Here is a 23,245-nt window from a genome sequence, read left to right as displayed (position 1 = left end):
GGGACAGAGGGGTAATGGGATTAGGGGTAACGCCTTTCGCGGGCACAGGGAGAGCCACCTGACACTCGGTCTGTTGGGGACCTGGGGATTGTGGGGGACAGAGGGAGGGACGGGGTACAGGACGCGGGGGTCTAATCCGTGTCCATCTTTGGGAAGTCATTCCCAGAGCTCTGAGGATTTGGGGCTTTGGTTTCCGCTCTGCTAACTTTGGTTAATAATGCTATTGGTGGGATGTGAGACATGGAGAGAAAGAGGGATGAATAGAGAGAAAGGGAGGAATTCATTACCCTGTGGTGGTCTTGCAGGACAGAGTCCTAAGCCAAAAGCATGGTGTCTGAATATAGCCAGTTGTGATATGATCTATAATGTAGCCTACACTTCTAGACCCTCCCCAGAACACCTATACCCTCCCTAGAACACCTACACCTCTACACCCTCCCCAGAACACCTACACCTCTACACCCTCCCCAGAACACCTACACCTCTACACCCTCCCCAGAACACCTACACCTCTAAACCCTCCCCAGAACACCTACACCTCTAAACCCTCCCCAGAACACCTACACCTCTAAACCCTCCCCAGAACACGTACACCTTTAGACCCTCCCCAGAACACGTACACCTCTAGACCCTCCCCAGAACACGTACACCTCTAGACCCTCCCCAGAACACGCACACCTCTAAACCCTCCCCAGAACACGTACACCTCTAAACCCTCCCCAGAACACGTACATCTCTAAACCCTCCCCAGAAAACGTACACCTCTAAACCCTCCCCAGAACACGTACACCTCTAAACCCTCCCCAGAACACGTACACCTCTAAACCCTCCCCAGAACACGTACACCTCTAAACCCTCCCCAGAACACGTACACCTCTAAACCCTCCCCAGAACACGTACACCTCTAAACCCTCCCCAGAACACGTACACCTCTAGACCCTCCCCAGAACACATACACCTCTAGACCCTCCCCAGAACACATACACCTCTAAACCCTCCCCAGAACACGTACACCTCTAAACCCTCCCCAGAACACGTACACCTCTAAACCCTCCCCAGAACACGTACACCTCTAGACCCTCCCCAGAACACGTACACCTCTAAACCCTCCCCAGAACACATACACCTCTAGACCCTCCCCAGAACACATACACCTCTAAACCCTCCCCAGAAAACATACACCTCTAAACCCTCCCCAGAACACATACACCTCTAGACCCTCCCCAGAACACATACACCTCTACAACCTCCCCAGAACACATACACCTCTAAACCCTCCCCAGAACACATACACCTCTACAACCTCCCCAGAACACATACACCTCTAAACCCTCCCCAGAACACATACACCTCTACAACCTCCCCAGAACACATACACCTCTAAACCCTCCCCAGAACACATACACCTCTAAACCCTCCCCAGAACACATACACCTCTAAACCCTGCCCAGAACACATACACCTCTAAACCCTCCCCAGAACACGTACACCTCTAGACCCTCCCCAGAACACGTACACCTCTAGACCCTCCCCAGAACACGTACACCTCTAAACCCTCCCCAGAACACGTACACCTCTAAACCCTCCCCAGAACACGTACACCTCTAAACCCTCCCCAGAACACGTACACCTCTAAACCCTCCCCAGAACACGTACACCTCTAAACCCTCCCCAGAACACGTACACCTCTAAACCCTCCCCAGAACACGTACACCTCTAAACCCTCCCCAGAACACGTACACCTCTAAACCCTCCCCAGAACACGTACACCTCTAGACCCTCCCCAGAACACGTACACCTCTAGACCCTCCCCAGAACACGTACACCTCTAAACCCTCCCCAGAACACATACACCTCTAGACCCTCCCCAGAACACATACACCTCTAAACCCTCCCCAGAAAACATACACCTCTAAACCCTCCCCAGAACACATACACCTCTAGACCCTCCCCAGAACACATACACCTCTACAACCTCCCCAGAACACATACACCTCTAAACCCTCCCCAGAACACATACACCTCTACAACCTCCCCAGAACACATACACCTCTAAACCCTCCCCAGAACACATACACCTCTACAACCTCCCCAGAACACATACACCTCTAAACCCTCCCCAGAACACATACACCTCTAAACCCTCCCCAGAACACATACACCTCTAAACCCTGCCCAGAACACATACACCTCTAAACCCTCCCCAGAACACGTACACCTCTAGACCCTCCCCAGAACACGTACACCTCTAGACCCTCCCCAGAACACGTACACCTCTAAACCCTCCCCAGAACACGTACACCTCTAAACCCTCCCCAGAACACGTACACCTCTAAACCCTCCCCAGAACACGTACACCTCTAAACCCTCCCCAGAACACGTACACCTCTAAACCCTCCCCAGAACACGTACACCTCTAAACCCTCCCCAGAACACGTACACCTCTAAACCCTCCCCAGAACACGTACACCTCTAAACCCTCCCCAGAACACGTACACCTCTAAACCCTCCCCAGAACACGTACACCTCTAAACCCTCCCCAGAACACGTACACCTCTAGACCCTCCCCAGAACACGTACACCTCTAGACCCTCCCCAGAACACGTACACCTCTAAACCCTCCCCAGAACACATACACCTCTAAACCCTCCCCAGAAAACATACACCTCTAAATCCTCCCCAGAACACATACACCTCTAGACCCTCCCCAGAACACATACACCTCTAAAACCTCCCCAGAACACATACACCTCTAAACCCTCCCCAGAACACATACACCTCTACAACCTCCCCAGAACACATACACCTCTAAACCCTCCCCAGAACACATACACCTCTAAACCCTGCCCAGAACACATACACCTCTAAACCCTCCCCAGAACACGTACACCTCTAGACCCTCCCCAGAACACGTACACCTCTAGACCCTCCCCAGAACACGTACACCTCTAAACCCTCCCCAGAACACGTACACCTCTAAACCCTCCCCAGAACACGTACACCTCTAAACCCTCCCCAGAACACGTACACCTCTAAACCCTCCCCAGAACACGTACACCTCTAAACCCTCCCCAGAACACGTACACCTCTAAACCCTCCCCAGAACACGTACACCTCTAAACCCTCCCCAGAACACGTACACCTCTAAACCCTCCCCAGAACACATACACCTCTAAACCCTCCCCAGAACACATACACATCTAAACCCTCCCCAGAACACATACACCTCTAAACCCTCCCCAGAACACATACTCCTCTAAACCCTCCCCAGAACACATACACCTCTACAACGTCTCCAGAACACATACACCTCTAAACCCTCCCCAGAACACATACACCTCTAAACCCTCCCCAGAACACATACACCTCTAGACCCTCCCAGAACACATACACCTCTAAACCCTGCCCAGAACACATACACCTCTAAACCCTCCCCAGAACACGTACACCTCTAGACCCTCCCCAGAACACGTACACCTCTAAACCCTCCCCAGAACACGTACACCTCTACAACCTCCCCAGAACACATACACCTCTAAACCCTCCCCAGAACACATACACCTCTACAACCTCCCCAGAACACATACACCTCTAAACCCTCCCCAGAACACATACACCTCTAAACCCTGCCCAGAACACATACACCTCTAAACCCTCCCCAGAACACGTACACCTCTAGACCCTCCCCAGAACACGTACACCTCTAGACCCTCCCCAGAACACGTACACCTCTAAACCCTCCCCAGAACACGTACACCTCTAGACCCTCCCCAGAACACATACACCTCTAAACCCTCCCCAGAAAACATACACCTCTAAACCCTCCCCAGAACACATACACCTCTAGACCCTCCCCAGAACACATACACCTCTACAACCTCCCCAGAACACATACACCTCTAAACCCTCCCCAGAACACATACACCTCTACAACCTCCCCAGAACACATACACCTCTAAACCCTCCCCAGAACACATACACCTCTACAACCTCCCCAGAACACATACACCTCTAAACCCTCCCCAGAACACATACACCTCTAAACCCTCCCCAGAACACATACACCTCTAAACCCTGCCCAGAACACATACACCTCTAAACCCTCCCCAGAACACATACACCTCTAGACCCTCCCCAGAACACATACACCACTACAACCTCCCCAGAACACATACACCTCTAGACCCTCCCCAGAACACGTACACATCTAGACCCTCCCCAGAACACATACAGCTCTAAACCCTCCCCAGAACACGTACACCTCTAAACCCTCCCCAGAACACATACACCTCTAAACCCTCCCCAGAACACATACACCTCTACAACCTCCCCAGAACACATACACCTCTAAACCCTCCCCAGAACACATACACCTCTACAACCTCCCCAGAACACATACACCTCTAAACCCTCCCCAGAACACATACACCTCTAAACCCTGCCCAGAACACATACACCTCTAAACCCTCCCCAGAACACGTACACCTCTAGACCCTCCCCAGAACACGTACACCTCTAAACCCTCCCCAGAACACGTACACCTCTAAACCCTCCCCAGAACACGTACACCTCTAAACCCTCCCCAGAACACATACACCTCTAAACCCTCCCCAGAACACGTACACCTCTAAACCCTCCCCAGAACACGTACACCTCTAAACCCTCCCCAGAACACGTACACATCTAAACCCTCCCCAGAACACATACACCTCTAGACCCTCCCCAGAACACGTACACCTCTAAACCCTCCCCAGAACACGTACACCTCTAAACCCTCCCCAGAACACGTACACCTCTAAACCCTCCCCAGAACACATACACCTCTAGACCCTACCCAGAACACATACACCTCTAAACCCTCCCCAGAACACATACACCTCTAGACCCTCCCCAGAACACATACACCTCTAAACCCTCCCCAGAACACATACACCTCTAAACCCTCCCCAGAACACATACACCTCTACACCCTCCCCAGAACACATACACCTCTAGACCCTCCCCAGAACACATACACCTCTAGACCCTCCCCAGAACACATACACCTCTAGACCCTCCCCAGAACACATACACCTCTAAACCCTCCCCAGAACACATACACCTCTAGACCCTCCCCAGAACACATACACCTCTAAACCCTCCCCAGAACACATACACCTCTACAACCTTCCCAGAACACATACACCTCTAAACCCTCCCCAGAACACATACACCTCTAGACCCTCCCCAGAACACATACACCTCTAAACCCTCCCCAGAACACATACACCACTACAACCTCCCCAGAACACATACACACATAGATCCTCCCCAGAACACATACACCTCTAAACCCTCCCCAGAACACATACACCTCTACAACCTCCCCAGAACACATACACCTCTAAACCCTCCCCAGAACACATACACCTCTAAACCCTCCCCAGAAGACATACACCACTACAACCTCCCCAGAACACATACACCTCTAGACCCTCCCCAGAACACATACACCTCTAGACCCTCCCCAGAACACATACAGCTCTAAACCCTCCCCAGAACACATACACCTCTAAACCCTCCCCAGAACACATACACCTCTAAACCCTCCCCAGAACACATACACCACTACAACCTCCCCAGAACACATACAGCTCTAAACCCTCCCCAGAACACATACACCTCTAAACCCTCCCCAGAACACATACACCTCTAAACCCTGCCCAGAACACATACACCTCTAAACCCTCCCCAGAACACGTACACCTCTAGACCCTCCCCAGAACACGTACACCTTTAGACCCTCCCCAGAACACGTACACCTCTAAACCCTCCCCAGAACACGTACACCTCTAAACCCTCCCCAGAACACGTACACCTCTAAACCCTCCCCAGAACACGTACACCTCTAAACCCTCCCCAGAACACGTACACCTCTAAACCCTCCCCAGAACACGTACACCTCTAAACCCTCCCCAGAACACGTACACCTCTAAACCCTCCCCAGAATACGTACACCTCTAAACCCTCCCCAGAACACGTACACCTCTAGACCCTCCCCAGAACACGTACACCTCTAGACCCTCCCCAGAACACGTACACCTCTAAACCCTCCCCAGAACACATACACCTCTAGACCCTCCCCAGAACACATACACCTCTAAACCCTCCCCAGAAAACATACACCTCTAAACCCTCCCCAGAACACATACACCTCTAGACCCTCCCCAGAACACATACACCTCTACAACCTCCCCAGAACACATACACCTCTAAACCCTCCCCAGAACACATACACCTCTACAACCTCCCCAGAACACATACACCTCTAAACCCTCCCCAGAACACATACACCTCTAAACCCTGCCCAGAACACATACACCTCTAAACCCTCCCCAGAACACGTACACCTCTAGACCCTCCCCAGAACACGTACACCTCTAAACCCTCCCCAGAACACGTACACCTCTAAACCCTCCCCAGAACACGTACACCTCTAAACCCTCCCCAGAACACATACACCTCTAAACCCTCCCCAGAACACGTACACCTCTAAACCCTCCCCAGAACACGTACACCTCTAAACCCTCCCCAGAACACATACACATCTAAACCCTCCCCAGAACACATACACCTCTAAACCCTCCCCAGAACACATACTCCTCTAAACCCTCCCCAGAACACATACACCTCTACAACGTCTCCAGAACACATACACCTCTAAACCCTCCCCAGAACACATACACCTCTAAACCCTCCCCAGAACACATACACCTCTAGACCCTCCCAGAACACATACACCTCTAAACCCTGCCCAGAACACATACACCTCTAAACCCTCCCCAGAACACGTACACCTCTAGACCCTCCCCAGAACACGTACACCTCTAAACCCTCCCCAGAACACATACACCTCTAAACCCTCCCCAGAACACATACACCTCTAAACCCTCCCCAGAACACATACACCTCTAGACCCTCCCAGAACACATACACCTCTAAACCCTGCCCAGAACACATACACCTCTAAACCCTCCCCAGAACACATACACCTCTAGACCCTCCCCAGAACACGTACACCTCTAGACCCTCCCCAGAACACGTACACATATAGACCCTCCCCAGAACACGTACATCTCTAAACCCTCCCCAGAACACGTACACCTCTAAACCCTCCCCAGAACACGTACACCTCTAAACCCTCCCCAGAACACGTACACCTCTACAACGTCTCCAGAACACATACACCTCTAAACCCTCCCCAGAACACATACACCTCTAAACCCTCCCCAGAACACATACACCTCTAGACCCTCCCAGAACACATACACCTCTAAACCCTGCCCAGAACACATACACCTCTAAACCCTCCCCAGAACACGTACACCTCTAGACCCTCCCCAGAACACGTACACCTCTAAACCCTCCCCAGAACACATACACCTCTAAACCCTCCCCAGAACACATACACCTCTAAACCCTCCCCAGAACACATACACCTCTAGACCCTCCCAGAACACATACACCTCTAAACCCTGCCCAGAACACATACACCTCTAAACCCTCCCCAGAACACATACACCTCTAGACCCTCCCCAGAACACGTACACCTCTAGACCCTCCCCAGAACACGTACACATATAGACCCTCCCCAGAACACATACACCTCTAAACCCTCCCCAGAACACGTACACCTCTAAACCCTCCCCAGAACACGTACACCTCTAAACCCTCCCCAGAACACGTACACCTCTAAACCCTCCCCAGAACACGTACACCTCTAAACCCTCCCCAGAACACGTACACCTCTAAACCCTCCCCAGAACACGTACACCTCTAAACCCTCCCCAGAACACGTACACCTCTAGACCCTCCCCAGAACACGTACACCTCTAGACCCTCCCCAGAACACGTACACCTCTAGACCCTCCCCAGAACACGTACACCTCTAGACCCTCCCCAGAACACGTACACCTCTAGACCCTACCCAGAACACGTACACCTCTAAACCCTCCCCAGAACACGTACACCTCTAGACCCTCCCCAGAACACGTACACCTCTAAACCCTCCCCAGAACACGTACACCTCTAGACCCTCCCCAGAACACGTACACCTCTAAACCCTCCCCAGAAAACGTACACCTCTAAACCCTCCCCAGAACACGTACACCTCTAGACCCTCCCCAGAACACATACACCTCTACAACCTCCCCAGAACACATACACCTCTAAACCCTCCCCAGAACACATACACCTCTACAACCTCCCCAGAACACATACACCTCTAAACCCTCCCCAGAACACATACACCTCTACAACCTCCCCAGAACACATACACCTCTAAACCCTCCCCAGAACACATAAACCTCTAAACCCTGCCCAGAACACGTACACCTCTAAACCCTCCCCAGAACACGTACACCTCTACAACCTCCCCAGAACACATACACCTCTAAACCCTCCCCAGAACACATACACCTCTAGACCCTCCCCAGAACACATACACCTCTAAACCCTCCCCAGAACACAATTCAACAGCTCAGACACAAGAGGTATGTGGCAGGGTCTACAGTCAATCACGGATTACAAAAGGAAAACCAGCCCCGTCGCGGACCAGGATGTCTTGCTCCCAGACAGGCTAAACAACTTTTTTGCCCGCTTTGAGGACAATACAGTGCCACTGACACGGCCCCCTACCAAAACCTGCGGGCTCTCCTTCACTGCAGCCGAGGTGAGTAAAACATTTAAACGTGTTAACCCTCGCAAGGCTGCAGGCCCAGACGGCATTCCCAGCCGCGTCCTCAGAGCATGCGCAGACCAGCTGGCTGGTGTGTTTACGGACATATTCAATCAATCCTTATCCCAGTCTGCTGTTCCCACATGCTTCAAGAGGGCCACCATTGTTCCTGTTCCCAAGAAAGCTAAGGTAACTGAGCTAAACGACTACCGCCCCGTAGCACTCACTTCCGTCATCATGAAGTGCTTTGAGAGACTAGTCAAGGACCATATCACCTCCACCCTACCGGACACCCTAGACCCACTCCAATTTGCTTACCGACCCAATAGGTCCACAGACGACGCAATCGCAACCAGAACACGTACACCTCTAAACCCTCCCCAGAACACGTACACCTCTAGACCCTCCCCAGAACACGTACACCTCTAGACCCTCCCCAGAACACGTACACCTCTAGACCCTCCCCAGAACACGTACACCTCTAAACCCTCCCCAGAACACGTACACCTCTAAACCCTCCCCAGAACACGTACACCTCTAAACCCTCCCCAGAACACGTACACCTCTAAACCCTCCCCAGAACACGTACACCTCTAAACCCTCCCCAGAACACGTACACCTCTAAACCCTCCCCAGAACACGTACACCTCTAAACCCTCCCCAGAACACGTACACCTCTAAACCCTCCCCAGAACACGTACACCTCTAGACCCTCCCCAGAACACGTACACCTCTAGACCCTCCCCAGAACACATACACATATAGACCCTCCCCAGAACACATACACCTCTAAACCCTCCCCAGAACACATACACCTCTAGACCCTCCCAGAACACATACACCTCTAAACCCTGCCCAGAACACGTACACCTCTAAACCCTCCCCAGAACACGTACACCTCTACAACCTCCCCAGAACACATACACCTCTAAACCCTCCCCAGAACACATACACCTCTAGACCCTCCCCAGAACACATACACCTCTAAACCCTCCCCAGAACACAATTCAACAGCTCAGACACAAGAGGTATGTGGCAGGGTCTACAGTCAATCACGGATTACAAAAGGAAAACCAGCCCCGTCGCGGACCAGGATGTCTTGCTCCCAGACAGGCTAAACAACTTTTTTGCCCGCTTTGAGGACAATACAGTGCCACTGACACGGCCCCCTACCAAAACCTGCGGGCTCTCCTTCACTGCAGCCGAGGTGAGTAAAACATTTAAACGTGTTAACCCTCGCAAGGCTGCAGGCCCAGACGGCATTCCCAGCCGCGTCCTCAGAGCATGCGCAGACCAGCTGGCTGGTGTGTTTACGGACATATTCAATCAATCCTTATCCCAGTCTGCTGTTCCCACATGCTTCAAGAGGGCCACCATTGTTCCTGTTCCCAAGAAAGCTAAGGTAACTGAGCTAAACGACTACCGCCCCGTAGCACTCACTTCCGTCATCATGAAGTGCTTTGAGAGACTAGTCAAGGACCATATCACCTCCACCCTACCGGACACCCTAGACCCACTCCAATTTGCTTACCGACCCAATAGGTCCACAGACGACGCAATCGCAACCACACTGCACACTGCCCTAACCCATCTGGACAAGAGGAATACCCATGTGAGAATGCTGTTCATCGATTACAGCTCAGCATTTAACACCATAGTACCCTCCAAACTCGTCATCAAGCTCGAGACCCTGGGTCTCGACCCCGCCCTGTGCAACTGGGTCCTGGACTTCCTGACGGGCCGCCCCCAGGTGGTGAGGGTAGGTAACAACATCTCCACCCCGCTGATCCTCAACACTGGGGCCCCACAAGGGTGCGTTCTGAGCCCTCTCCTGTACTCCCTGTTCACCCACGACTGCGTGGCCATGCACGCCTCCAACTCAATCATCAAGTTTGCGGATGACACTACAGTGGTAGGCTTGATTACCAACAACGACGAGACGGCCTACAGGGAGGAGGTGAGGGCCCTCGGAGTGTGGTGTCAGGAAAATAACCTCACACTCAACGTCAACAAAACAAAGGAGATGATTGTGGACTTCAGGAAACAGCAGAGGGAGCACCCCCCTATCCACATCGACGGGTCAGTAGTGGAGAAGGTGGAAAGTTTTAAGTTCCTCGGTGTACACATCACGGACAAACTGAATTGGTCCACCCACACAGACAGCGTCGTGAAGAAGGCGCAGCAGCGCCTCTTCAACCTCAGGAGGCTGAAGAAATTCGGCTTGTCACCAAAAGCACTCACAAACTTCTACAGATGCACAATCGAGAGCATCCTGTCGGGCTGTATCACCGCCTGGTACGGCAACTGCTCCGCCCACAACCGTAAGGCTCTCCAGAGGGTAGTGAGGTCTGCAGAACGCATCACCGGGGGCAAACTACCTGCCCTCCAGGACACCTACACCACCCGATGTCACAGGAAGGCCATAAAGATCATCAAGGACAACAACCACCCAAGCCACTGCCTGTTCACCCCGCTATCATCCAGAAGGCGAGGTCAGTACAGGTGCATCAAAGCAGGGACCGAGAGACTGAAAAACAGCTTCTATCTCAAGGCCATCAGACTGTTAAACAGCCACCACTAACATTTAGCGGCCGCTGCCAACATACTGACTCAACTCCAGCCACTTTAAAAATGGGAATTGATGGAAATTATGTAAAAATGTACCACTAGCCACTTTAAACAATGCCACTTAATATAATGTTTACATACCCTACATTACCCATCTCATATGTATATACTGTACTCTATATCATCTACTGCATCTTGCCATCTTTATGTAATACATGTACCACTAGCCACTTTAAACTATGCCACTTTATGTTTACATACCCTACAGTACTCATCTCATATGTATATACCGTACTCTATACCATCTACTGCATCTTGCCTATGCCGTTCTGTACCACCACTCATTCATATATCTTTATGTACATATTCTTTATCCCTTTACACTTGTGTGTGTATAAGGTAGTAGTTGTGGAATTGTTAGGTTAGATTACTTGTTGGTTATTACTGCATTGTCGGAACTAGAAGCACAAGCATTTCGCTACACTCGCATTAACATCTGCTAACCATGTGTATGTGACTAATAAAATTTGATTTGATTTGATACACCTCTAAACCCTCCCCAGAACACATACACCTCTAGACCCTCCCCAGAACACATACACCTCTAGACCCTCCCCAGAACACATACACCTCTAGACCCTCCCCAGAACACATACACCTCTAAACCCTCCCCAGAACACATACACCTCTAAACCCTCCCCAGAACACCTACACCTCTTCAACGTCTCCAGAACACATACACCTCTAAACCCTCCCCAGAACACATACACCAACCTCCCCAGAACACATACACCTCTACAACCTCCCCAGAACACGTACACCTCTAGACCCTCCCCAGAACACGTACACCTCTAAACCCTCCCCAGAACACATACACCTCTAAACCCTCCCCAGAACACATACACCTCTAAACCCTCCCCAGAACACATACACCTCTAAACCCTCCCTAGAACACATACACCTCTACAACCTCCCCAGAACACATACACCTCTACAACCTCCCCAAAACACATACACCTCTACAACCTCCCCAGAACACATACACCTCTAGACCCTCCCCAGAACACATACACCTCTACAACGTCTCCAGAACACATAGTCTACTGGCTGTGTAGCCTACTTTGTAATCCCTCCATCAGGATGTACACTACCGTTCAATAGTTTGGGGTCACATAGAAATGTCCTTGTTTTTGAAAGAAAAGCAAATTTTTTGTCCATTGAAATAACATCAAATTGATCAGAAATACAGTGTAGACATTGTTAATGTTGTGAATGACTATTGTAGCTGGAAGCGGCAGAGTTTTAATGGAATATCTACATAGGTGTACAGAGGCTCATTATCAGCAACCATCACTCCTGTGCTCCAATGGCACGTTGTGTTAGCTAATCCAAGTTTATAATTTTAAAAGGCTAATTGATCATTAGAAAACCCTTTTGCAATTATGTTAGCACAGCTGAAAACTGTTGTTCTGATTAAAGAAGCAAAACAACTGTTCTTTAGACGAGCTGACTATCTGAGCTTTTCAGCACAGAAAGAAATGTGCTTTTCTTTAAAAGACAAGGACATGTCTCCGTGACCCCAGGCTGTTGACCGGTAGTGTATGTGGAAGTCATTCTCACCAGGGATACAGATCTAGGCTATATTTTTGGGGGAAACATTAGATGTATATTATCTCTACCATACCTTTTATCATGCAGTTGTTGTTTCCTTTGAAATGTCCCTTAAGTTGGAAAAAAAGGGTATTTCAGTTTTTTTTGCGTGTGTGTTTTAACCGTGTGTGTAAAGATTGAGTCACTCTCTCCCCATCCGGCAGGTTGCGTTCTGAGTAAAAGTCAATACCCTGAGTGGTGCTGCGGTGTTTGTTCAGACGACACACTGTTATCTCTGTGTGTGTGTGTGTGTGTGTGTGTGTGTGTGTGTGTGTGTGTGTGTGTGTGTGTGTGTGTGTGTGTGTGTGTGTGTGTGTGTGTGTGTGTGTGTGTGTGTGTGTGTGTGTGTGTGTGTGTGTGGCAGTCAACAAAGACTACGCGTTCCATTTCCATTGCTCCCACAGAACTGGATAACTGTCCTGAAGACCCTGGTCAGCATGGCTGATGCAGGGAGGGCAGTGTTAGGGACTGATGCTAGTATGAAGCTGTCCTGAAGACCCTGGTTAGCATGGCTGATGCAGGGAGGGCAGTGTTAGGGACTGATGCTAGTATGAAGCTGTCCTGAAGACCCTGGTTAGCATGGCTGATGCAGTGTTGGGGACTGATGCTAGTATGAAGCTGTACTGAAGACCCTGGTCAGCATGGCTGATGCAGTGTTGGGGACTGATGCTAGTATGAAGCTGTCCTGAAGACCCTGGTCAGCATGGCTGATGCAGTGTTGGGGACTGATGCTAGTATGAAGCTGTCCTGAAGACCCTGGTCAGCATGGCTGATGCAGGGAGGGCAGTGTTAGGGACTGATGCTAGTATGAAGCTGTCCTGAAGACCCTGGTCAGCATGGCTGATGCAGTGTTGGGGACTGATGCTAGTATGAAGCTGTCCTGAAGACCCTGGTCAGCATGGCTGATGCAGGGAGGTCAGTGTTGGGGACTGATGCTAGTATGAAGCTGTACTGAAGACCCTGGTCAGCATGGCTGATGCAGGGAGGGCGGTGTTAGGGACTGATGCTAGTATGAAGCTGTACTGAAGACCCTGGTCAGCATGGCTGATGCAGGGAGGTCAGTGTTGGGGACTGATGCTAGTATGAAGCTATACTGAAGACCCTGGTCAGCATGGCTGATGCAGGGAGGTCAGTGTTGGGGACTGATGCTAGTATGAAGCTATACTGAAGACCCTGGTCAGCATGGCTGATGCAGGGAGGGCAGTGTTAGGGACTGATGCTAGTATGAAGCTGTACTGAATACCCTGGTCAGCATGGCTGATGTAGGGAGGGCAGTGTTAGGGACTGATGCTGGTATGAAGCTATACTGAAGACCCTGGTCAGCATGGCTGATGCATGGAGGGCAGTGTTGGGGACTGATGCTGGTATGAAGCTGTACTGAAGACCCTGGTCAGCATGGCTGATGCAGGGAGGGCAGTGTTGGGGACTGATGCTGGTATGAAGCTGTACTGAAGACCCTGGTCAGCATGGCTGATGCAGGGAGGGCAGTGTTAGGGACTGATGCTGGTATGAAGCTGTCCTGAAGACCCTGATCAGCATGGCTGATGCAGTGTTGGGGACTGATGCTAGTATGAAGCTGTAATGAAGACCCTGGTCAGCATGGCTGATGTAGGGAGGGCAGTGGTAGGGACTGATGCTAGTATGAAGCTGTCCTGAAGACCCTGATCAGCATGGCTGATGTAGGGAGGGCAGTGTTGGGGACTGATGCTAGTATGAAGCTGTACTGAAGACCCTGGTCAGCATGGCTGATGCAGTGTTGGGGACTGATGCTAGTATGAAGCTGTACTGAAGACCCTGGTCAGCATGGCTGATGTAGGGAGGGCAGTGGTAGGGACTGATGCTAGTATGAAGCTGTACTGAAGACCCTGGTCAGCATGGCTGATGCAGGGAGGGCAGTGTTAGGGACTGATGCTAGTATGAAGCTGTCCTGAAGACCCTGGTCAGCATGGCTGATGCAGGGAGGGCAGTGTTAGGGACTGATGCTGGTATGAAGCTATACTGAAGACCCTGGTCAGCATGGCTGATGCAGTGTTAGGGACTGATGCTAGTATGAAGCTGTCCTGAAGACCCTGGTCAGCATGGCTGATGCAGTGTTGGGGACTGATGCTAGTATGAAGCTGTACTGAAGACCCTGGTCAGCATGGCTGATGCATGGAGGGCAGTGTTGGGGACTGATGCTAGTATGAAGCTGTACTGAAGACCCGGTCAGCATGGCTGATGCAGGGAGGGCAGTGTTGGGGACTGATGCTAGTATGAAGCTATACTGAATACCCTGGTCAGCATGGCTGATGCAGGGAGGGCAGTGTTGGGGACTGATGCTAGTATGAAGCTTTACTGAAGACCCTGGTCAGCATGGCTGATGCAGGGAGGGCAGTGTTGGGGACTGATGCTAGTATGAAGCTTTACTGAAGACCCTGGTCAGCATGGCTGATGCAGTGTTGGGGACTGATGCTAGTATGAAGCTTTACTGAAGACCCTGGTCAGCATGGCTGATGCAGTGTTGGGGACTGATGCTAGTATGAAGCTGTACTGAAGACCCTGGTCAGCATGGCTGATGCAGGGAGGGCAGTGTTGGGGACTCATGCTAGTATGAAGCTGTCCTGAAGACCCTGGTCAGCATGGCTGATGCAGTGTTGGGGACTGATGCTAGTATGAAGCTGTACTGAATACCCTGGTCAGCATGGCTGATGCAGTGTTGGGGACTGATGCTAGTGTGAAGCTGTCCTGAAGACCCTGGTCAGCATGGCTGATGCAGTGTTGGGGACTGATGCTAGTATGACGCTGTCCTGAAGACCCTGGTCAGCATGGCTGATGCAGGGAGGGCAGTGTTGGGGACTGATGCTAGTATGAAGCTGTACTGAAGACCCTGGTCAGCATGGCTGATGCAGGGAGGGCGGTGTTGGGGACTGATGCTAGTATGAAGCTATACTGAAGACCCTGGTCAGCATGGCTGATGCAGGGAGGGCAGTGTTGGGGACTGATGCTAGTATGAAGCTGTCCTGAAGACCCTGGTCAGCATGGCTGATGCAGGGAGGGCAGTGTTAGGGACTGATGCTAGTATGAAGCTGTCCTGAAGACCCTGGTCAGCATGGCTGATGCAGGGAGGGCAGTGTTAGGGACTGATGCTGGTATGAAGCTATACTGAAGACCCTGGTCAGCATGGCTGATGCAGTGTTAGGGACTGATACTAGTATGAAGCTGTCCTGAAGACCCTGGTCAGCATGGCTGATGCAGTGTTGGGGACTGATGCTAGTATGAAGCTGTACTGAAGACCCTGGTCAGCATGGCTGATGCATGGAGGGCAGTGTTGGGGACTGATGCTAGTATGAAGCTGTACTGAAGACCCGGTCAGCATGGCTGATGCAGGGAGGGCAGTGTTGGGGACTGATGCTAGTATGAAGCTATACTGAATACCCTGGTCAGCATGGCTGATGCAGGGAGGGCAGTGTTAGGGACTGATGCTAGTATGAAGCTGTCCTGAAGACCCTGGTCAGCATGGCTGATGCAGGGAGGGCAGTGTTAGGGACTGATGCTGGTATGAAGCTATACTGAAGACCCTGGTCAGCATGGCTGATGCAGTGTTAGGGACTGATACTAGTATGAAGCTGTCCTGAAGACCCTGGTCAGCATGGCTGATGCAGTGTTGGGGACTGATGCTAGTATGAAGCTGTACTGAAGACCCTGGTCAGCATGGCTGATGCATGGAGGGCAGTGTTGGGGACTGATGCTAGTATGAAGCTGTACTGAAGACCCGGTCAGCATGGCTGATGCAGGGAGGGCAGTGTTGGGGACTGATGCTAGTATGAAGCTATACTGAATACCCTGGTCAGCATGGCTGATGCAGGGAGGGCAGTGTTGGGGACTGATGCTAGTATGAAGCTTTACTGAAGACCCTGGTCAGCATGGCTGATGCAGGGAGGGCAGTGTTAGGGACTGATGCTAGTATGAAGCTTTACTGAAGACCCTGGTCAGCATGGCTGATGCAGGGAGGGCAGTGTTAGGGACTGATGCTAGTATGAAGCTGTCCTGAAGACCCTGGTCAGCATGGCTGATGCAGTGTTGGGGACTGATGCTAGTGTGAAGCTGTCCTGAAGACCCTGGTCAGCATGGCTGATGCAGTGTTGGGGACTGATGCTAGTGTGAAGCTGTCCTGAAGACCCTGGTCAGCATGGCTGATGCAGTGTTGGGGACTGATGCTAGTATGACGCTGTCCTGAAGACCCTGGTCAGCATGGCTGATGCAGGGAGGGCAGTGTTGGGGACTGATGCTAGTATGAAGCTGTACTGAAGACCCTGGTCAGCATGGCTAATGCAGGGAGGGCGGTGTTGGGGACTGATGCTAGTATGAAGCTATACTGAAGACCCTGGTCAGCATGGCTGATGCAGGGAGGGCAGTGTTGGGGACTGATGCTAGTATGAAGCTGTCCTGAAGACCCTGGTCAGCATGGCTGATGCAGGGAGGGCAGTGTTAGGGACTGATGCTAGTATGAAGCTGTCCTGAAGACCCTGGTTAGCATGGCTGATGCAGGGAGGGCAGTGATTGGGACTGATGCTAGTATGAAGCTGCTAGGCTGGTATGTTTGTCCGTCCCCTGCAAGGTGTTGATTGGTCAATCTCACACAGGGTCAAAGGTTAGGCTGGTTCTGTGGTGTCAACAGGCTGTAGAGCCCCTGAGAATGAAACACCAGGGAGTGTGACACTAGTCTGCACTGCACACTGCTCCTAGAGCTGCTAATAGACTAGCTGCTGTGACAGCTCACCCCTCACCTCTCTGTCCCCTGAATGAAGCGCTGTAATGATGTGTGTTTGTGTAGGTGGTGAGATGTTCCGCAGTGCGCTGGGGAAGACCCTGGGCTTCGTGGGATACACCATCCAGTACGGCTGCGTCGCCCACTGTGCCTTTGAGTACATCGGAGAGTTTGTAGCGGTATGTAGGATACTTTTCCCCTCTGTTGCCATGGTGTGTGAATTCCCGAGTAACAACTTCAGTGTTAATGTCTGTGAATTTACCCACAGTGCTCTGGTCCTTCTATGGAGCCCACCATCACAAGCCACGACGTTGTCTTCTCAGAACGGTTGAGTCGCCATCTCTGCAGAATCGAGAAGTGAGTTTTAGTTTTCAATTTGAAGTTCTCAGAGTTGGTGAAGCGAAACGTAGCTTACCCTAAGTGGTGTCTTTTTGCACCGTAACCCCTTGATGTTCTCCCTAATGTCTGTCAATGACATCACACCCCATGGATCCTGTCTTCTCTGTCTTCAGTGGTGATATAGTCATCGCTAAGAGTCCATTTGATCCACATATGAACATCTGTAAAAGAGTCATCGGTTTGGAGGGAGACAAAGTCTGCACCAGTGGCCCCTCGGATATCTTCAAGACCCACCAATACGTAAGTATTCATCAACAGTCAACAGTCAGGCCTCAGGACTCTCCAGGTCTCTCAGCCACATGTACAGTATTCTACCTTTAGTTTACCAGGTAAGAGCATTGAAAGCACATTTACAGTATTCTACCTTTAGTTTACCAGGTAAGAGTATTGAGAGCACATTTACAGTATTCTACCTTTAGTTTACCAGGTAAGAGCATTGAGAGCACATTTACAGTATTCTACCTTTAGTTTACCAGGTAAGAGTATTGAGAGCACATTTACAGTATTCTACCTTTAGTTTACCAGGTAAGAGTATTGAGAGCACATTTACAGTATTCTACCTTTAGTTTACCAGGTAAGAGTATTGAGAGCACATTTACAGTATTCTACCTTTAGTTTACCAGGTAAGAGTATTGAGAGCACATGTACAGTATTCTACCTTTAGTTTACCAGGTAAGAGTATTGAGAGCACATGTACAGTATTCTACCTTTAGTTTACCAGGTAAGAGTATTGAGAGCACATGTACAGTATTCTACCTTTAGTTTACCAGGTAAGAGTATTGAGAGCACATTTACAACAACAACCTGGAGAAGAGTTTCAGACGAGGGCTTGAAATGAGCCAGTAAAGCAATACATTCTGGATGAACCATTAAGCCTTGGCAAGACACTTCATGTTGTGTTTCAGATCGTCTCTCATTTCAGTAAATCATCTTCATAAGTAGCCAAACCCCTGTGTCTTCAACTCAATCCCAGTGTGTTCTGGGTGTTTAGATTCTAGACCATGCACATCCATCTTGTGTCGTCAGTCCAAATATCATCCTTTGACAGCAACTGCATTTCCTCAGAGCCGTGGTTGTGGTGGAACCACTGTCATTGCATTCTTATTACTGCTCTCCCCGGCCACGCCGCCCTCAGCCGCCGCCCTCAGCCACCGCTCAGCCTGCCAATCTCTCTGAAGCCTGTTAGAGTTAGTGCCAACCGAGAGGACAGGTTGATGGGTGGGCTGAGGTGTTTGTGTTGTGTGTGTGTGTACACACACTCTCACATGAACAGTAGAGGTATAGGGGAATGTAACCACACACAGGATGTGCTGGTGTCATCCAGGAAATGAAAGAAACTAATTTTCCTCTGGGAACAGGTTTCATCTCTACACACAGGCAGTAAAGCTATATTGAACAGGTTACTGCAGAACAGGTTTAATCTCTACACATGTCTTGGTCAAAGATCTCAGCCTACAGATGTACTCTCTTAATTGGATCACTCTGTTGTCGCAGAAAATGCATACATGTTGTGTATTCAAGTTTTAAAACGTATTCTAATGTTTGTAATTCACACTTTAAATTGTCAGACTTGATTTACCCTTACGTAAAATGTATCAACCCATACAAAAATGTCCATTCATTATAATCCACATAATAATTCACATTTCCTGTTACTGCAGGATTATTTCCCTGCTGTGAGAAACTGGTCACATTACGGTGGCAGATCGGTACCTCTGAAATGTGTCTCAGTGCAAGACATAGGTCAACAATGAATAAGACTAGACCAACCTCTGTAGGATTTCCCCGTCAAAACACACACCAAAATGTCTGTCAACACAGTTGGTTGTGGTGTTAATGAAATAGAAGCCTTGTGTGACATAAGGCATCCCACCATGCACCTAGACGTTAGGCGTGTGTGTTTTTGTTTGTGTGCTATACGAGAGCCTGTCCTCACCTCTTTCTTCTGACAGGCTGGCAGGTTCTTTCCTCCCACATTGATGATGAGGAGATGGACAAATTGGCTTGTCACCTCTTAGGAGTCTTTCCTACAGTATGTCTGATGCATTGTCACAACAAAGACATTTGATCCATGACATGATGGTGGGTGTCTTTGAGAGAGACAGAGGGGGAGTGAGAGAGAGAGAGCCTTCAGAGTCTAAAGCTATTCCCTCCATGTTAGACAAAACACTGTACCTCAATTATATTAGTCTAATGAGCGAAGCAGGGTGAGGCCTTAAACAGCACTGTACCTCAATCAAGTTAGCTTAATGAGCGAAGCAGGGTGAGGCCTTAAACAGCACTGTACCTCAATCAAGTTAGCTTAATGAGCGAAGCAGGGTGAGGCCTTAAACAGCACTGTACCTCAATCAAGTTAGCTTAATGAGCGAAGCATGGTGAGGCCAGACCAGGCTGTTGAACGGCAGACTTCACTATCCAGGTGAACTCAGCTTTCCCACCTTGACACGTCTCTGACAGGTACACATAGCCTCGCCCCCACCCCTTCAACCAGCCAACCACAGAACAGGTTCCATCACTCCCTCTGAGTCCCATCACAACACAGCCGCCAGGTTGAGCAGATATATGCCACTCAACCGCTAAACCCTAGCTGGGCACACAGCCTGACTGGATGACTGGGCTGGCTGGAAGTGTGTTGTGGAAAGTAACAATGTCTGTTGATTATGGTTTGGAGCGCTCTCATTCTGTTCTGGTGACTCAGTGTAGGGAGTTGGGAGAGGGCATGTCAGACTCTGGGCTTAGTGTCATGGAGAAGTAGGTAAACAGTTCATGAGGAGTGTTTGCTTCTCTGCCTGTCAATCATGCAGGTGCTTATCCTTGACATCCTCCTCTCTACCTTCACTCAACACTGGTGTGTGATCCATAAATTAGTTTTCAGACACTGCTGTGGTTATGATGGCCTGCGGTGAGCTTGCAGGTGTTTAATCAGGGAAGAAGAGTTCCACCAACTATGATGGGGGACAGAATTTGAACATGTCTACTTCCTTCCACTACCTCCAGTATCATACCCCTAGGTAATAACAAGGATCCATTTGAACATGTCTACTTCCTTCCACTACCTCCAGTATCATACCCCTAGGTAATAACAAGGATCCATTTGAACATGTCTACTTCCTTCCACTACCTCCAGTATCATACCCCTAGGTAATAACAAGGATCCATTTGAACATGTCTACTTCCTTCCACTACCTCCAGTATCATACCCCTAGGTAATAAGGATCCATTTGAACATGTCTACTTCCTTCCACTACCTCCAGTATCATACCCCTAGGTAATAACAAGGATCCATTTGAACATGTCTACTTCCTTCCACTACCTCCAGTATCATACCCCTAGGTAATAACAAGGATCCATTTGAACATCCGGTGCAGGTAAAATGAAAGGGGAGGTTAGTTCTACCCTCTGGTTAAGTTAGGGTTCAAGAGGAGAACGTCAGGGATATCCGTTTCTACAAATGATGGAGTCTGGCCTCTCTTTACACCATCTCATTCATAATGAAGTGTACGTTTCTGACATGTGTTAACCTGCAAGGTGATGTGTAAACCCTCTGTCTTTCACCACTTCATAATATACTGGAATAATAAAATATGTCATTTAGCAGACGCTTTTATCCAAAGCGGCTGACAGTCATGCATGCATTTAACGTATGGGTGTCCCAGGGAATCGAACCCACAACCTTGGCTATGCCATCACCATGCTCTACCAACTGAGCCATACATGGCAGATCAACTAACAGGTCTTTTAACAATAACCAATGAATTACCAGTTCATTAGTGGTAAATAAATCTAACTAGATTTCAGAGGCGTTACTTTGCGATGCCCTGTCTGTGGCTAGAGACTCTGTGGAATGTTCTCTACAGGGTCATTGGTTTGATGCTCCGAATCAATCAGAGCTTTAATGTTTGTGTGTCTGTGTATTTGTTGATCACTCTTGATTGACCCGCAACAGATCGATCTAAATTGATTGACCTTGTTAGTAGTGGACAGAATGGAGTCTAGACCCTAAATAGAGTTGAACTATACCTTGATGTTGGATTAGTTAGGTAGTTCCTCCAAACCTTCACTCCGTGGGCCCTAAACTTTGACCACCACTAATGTATCCTACCAGGTATTGAAGTGTTTGCTAAACTCTGAGGCAGTGTAATGGACTCAGATTAGACCTTCTGCTAGTCTAAAAAGCACTTTCAATAACGACATTGTCATGTGTTTCTATGGAGACTTGAACCTGCTTTGAACCCAGAAGTAGTCTGAACCTGTGTTCAAGCAGCCGCCCCTTTTGTGTCTCCTAAAACATAAATGAGCGTTCCTACCGACAGGGTCGTGTTGATGATATCACACCCCTGACCTTTCTGAGCAGGACAAAGGCAGTGAGTCAGTCTAAGATGGAGGCTGAGGCTGGAGCATAGCAGGGGCTTATGGTCCAGCAGATGACAAATGGCGCCGGCGTTCCTCTCTGGTCCCCGTGTGCTTGGGAGCGACCATATGTTGCCATGCTACTGAGGGGTAATGGTGGGAAGGCAGCAGGCTGACATATGCTTCTCAGATGACTCCTTTAATGACATTCGTTTGTGTCGTCGTTGTTCTCGGGGGCCGAGTTGTTTACCTCGTGTTAGGTCAATATGTCATTGCATCACGATTAGTGTCAGCTCATCTATGGAATATGAAACGCAACACAATGCATAGGTTGATACTGCATAATGATTCTGGATGTTGGGACGATTGCGATACGATGGACGCGCACAATTGGAATCAAGACATCAGTGTTTGCGTCTCCCCCCCACCCTCTGTTCTGATAATATTCTCATCTGATTTCATCTCCCTCTCCTTTTCTCCCCAAGACTTCGTTCATTAAAAAGTTAGGCAACACAAACATAGTTGCAGATTGTGATGCCCATTATGACAATATAATGTGTTGTTGATCCTGTCTTCACATATAGGAGCGACGAGGAACTTAATTAGGGCCTTGACAATATTACTCTAGTAAAGTGATGAGATTAATCATAATTGGTGTCACTGTGGATTAGCGCTCGCTCCGATTGGCCGCCCCACTGGCAGCTTGGGCCTCACTAGTGGAGACCCGTGGACGATTCTGACTGAAAAGCTTCAGCACTGGCCCCTCTCTCTCCCCCTTTATATCTCCCTTGGTAAGAGGGGGTTAGATCTCAGCC

The 23,245-nt window shown here is 49.9% G+C and overlaps 1 protein-coding gene across 1 annotated transcript in view; it reads left to right on the top strand.

Annotated features, from left to right (window-relative positions):
* Positions 1–23,245, top strand: part of LOC139575017 (mitochondrial inner membrane protease subunit 1-like) — a 42,890-nt gene that overhangs the window by 8,239 nt on the left and 11,406 nt on the right. The window contains exons 2-4 of the mRNA XM_071399905.1: positions 17,748–17,860; positions 17,950–18,038; positions 18,194–18,320. Coding sequence (XP_071256006.1) covers positions 17,756–17,860; positions 17,950–18,038; positions 18,194–18,320 — 321 coding nt within the window. The 5' untranslated portion in view covers positions 17,748–17,755. The remainder of the gene's footprint in view (positions 1–17,747; positions 17,861–17,949; positions 18,039–18,193; positions 18,321–23,245) is intronic.

Source organism: Salvelinus alpinus, chromosome 5, assembly GCF_045679555.1.
Source record: "Salvelinus alpinus chromosome 5, SLU_Salpinus.1, whole genome shotgun sequence".
Lineage (NCBI taxonomy): Eukaryota > Metazoa > Chordata > Actinopteri > Salmoniformes > Salmonidae > Salvelinus > Salvelinus alpinus.
The sequence above is the reverse complement of the archived record's forward strand: the minus strand, read 5'-3'. Positions and strand labels throughout refer to the sequence as shown.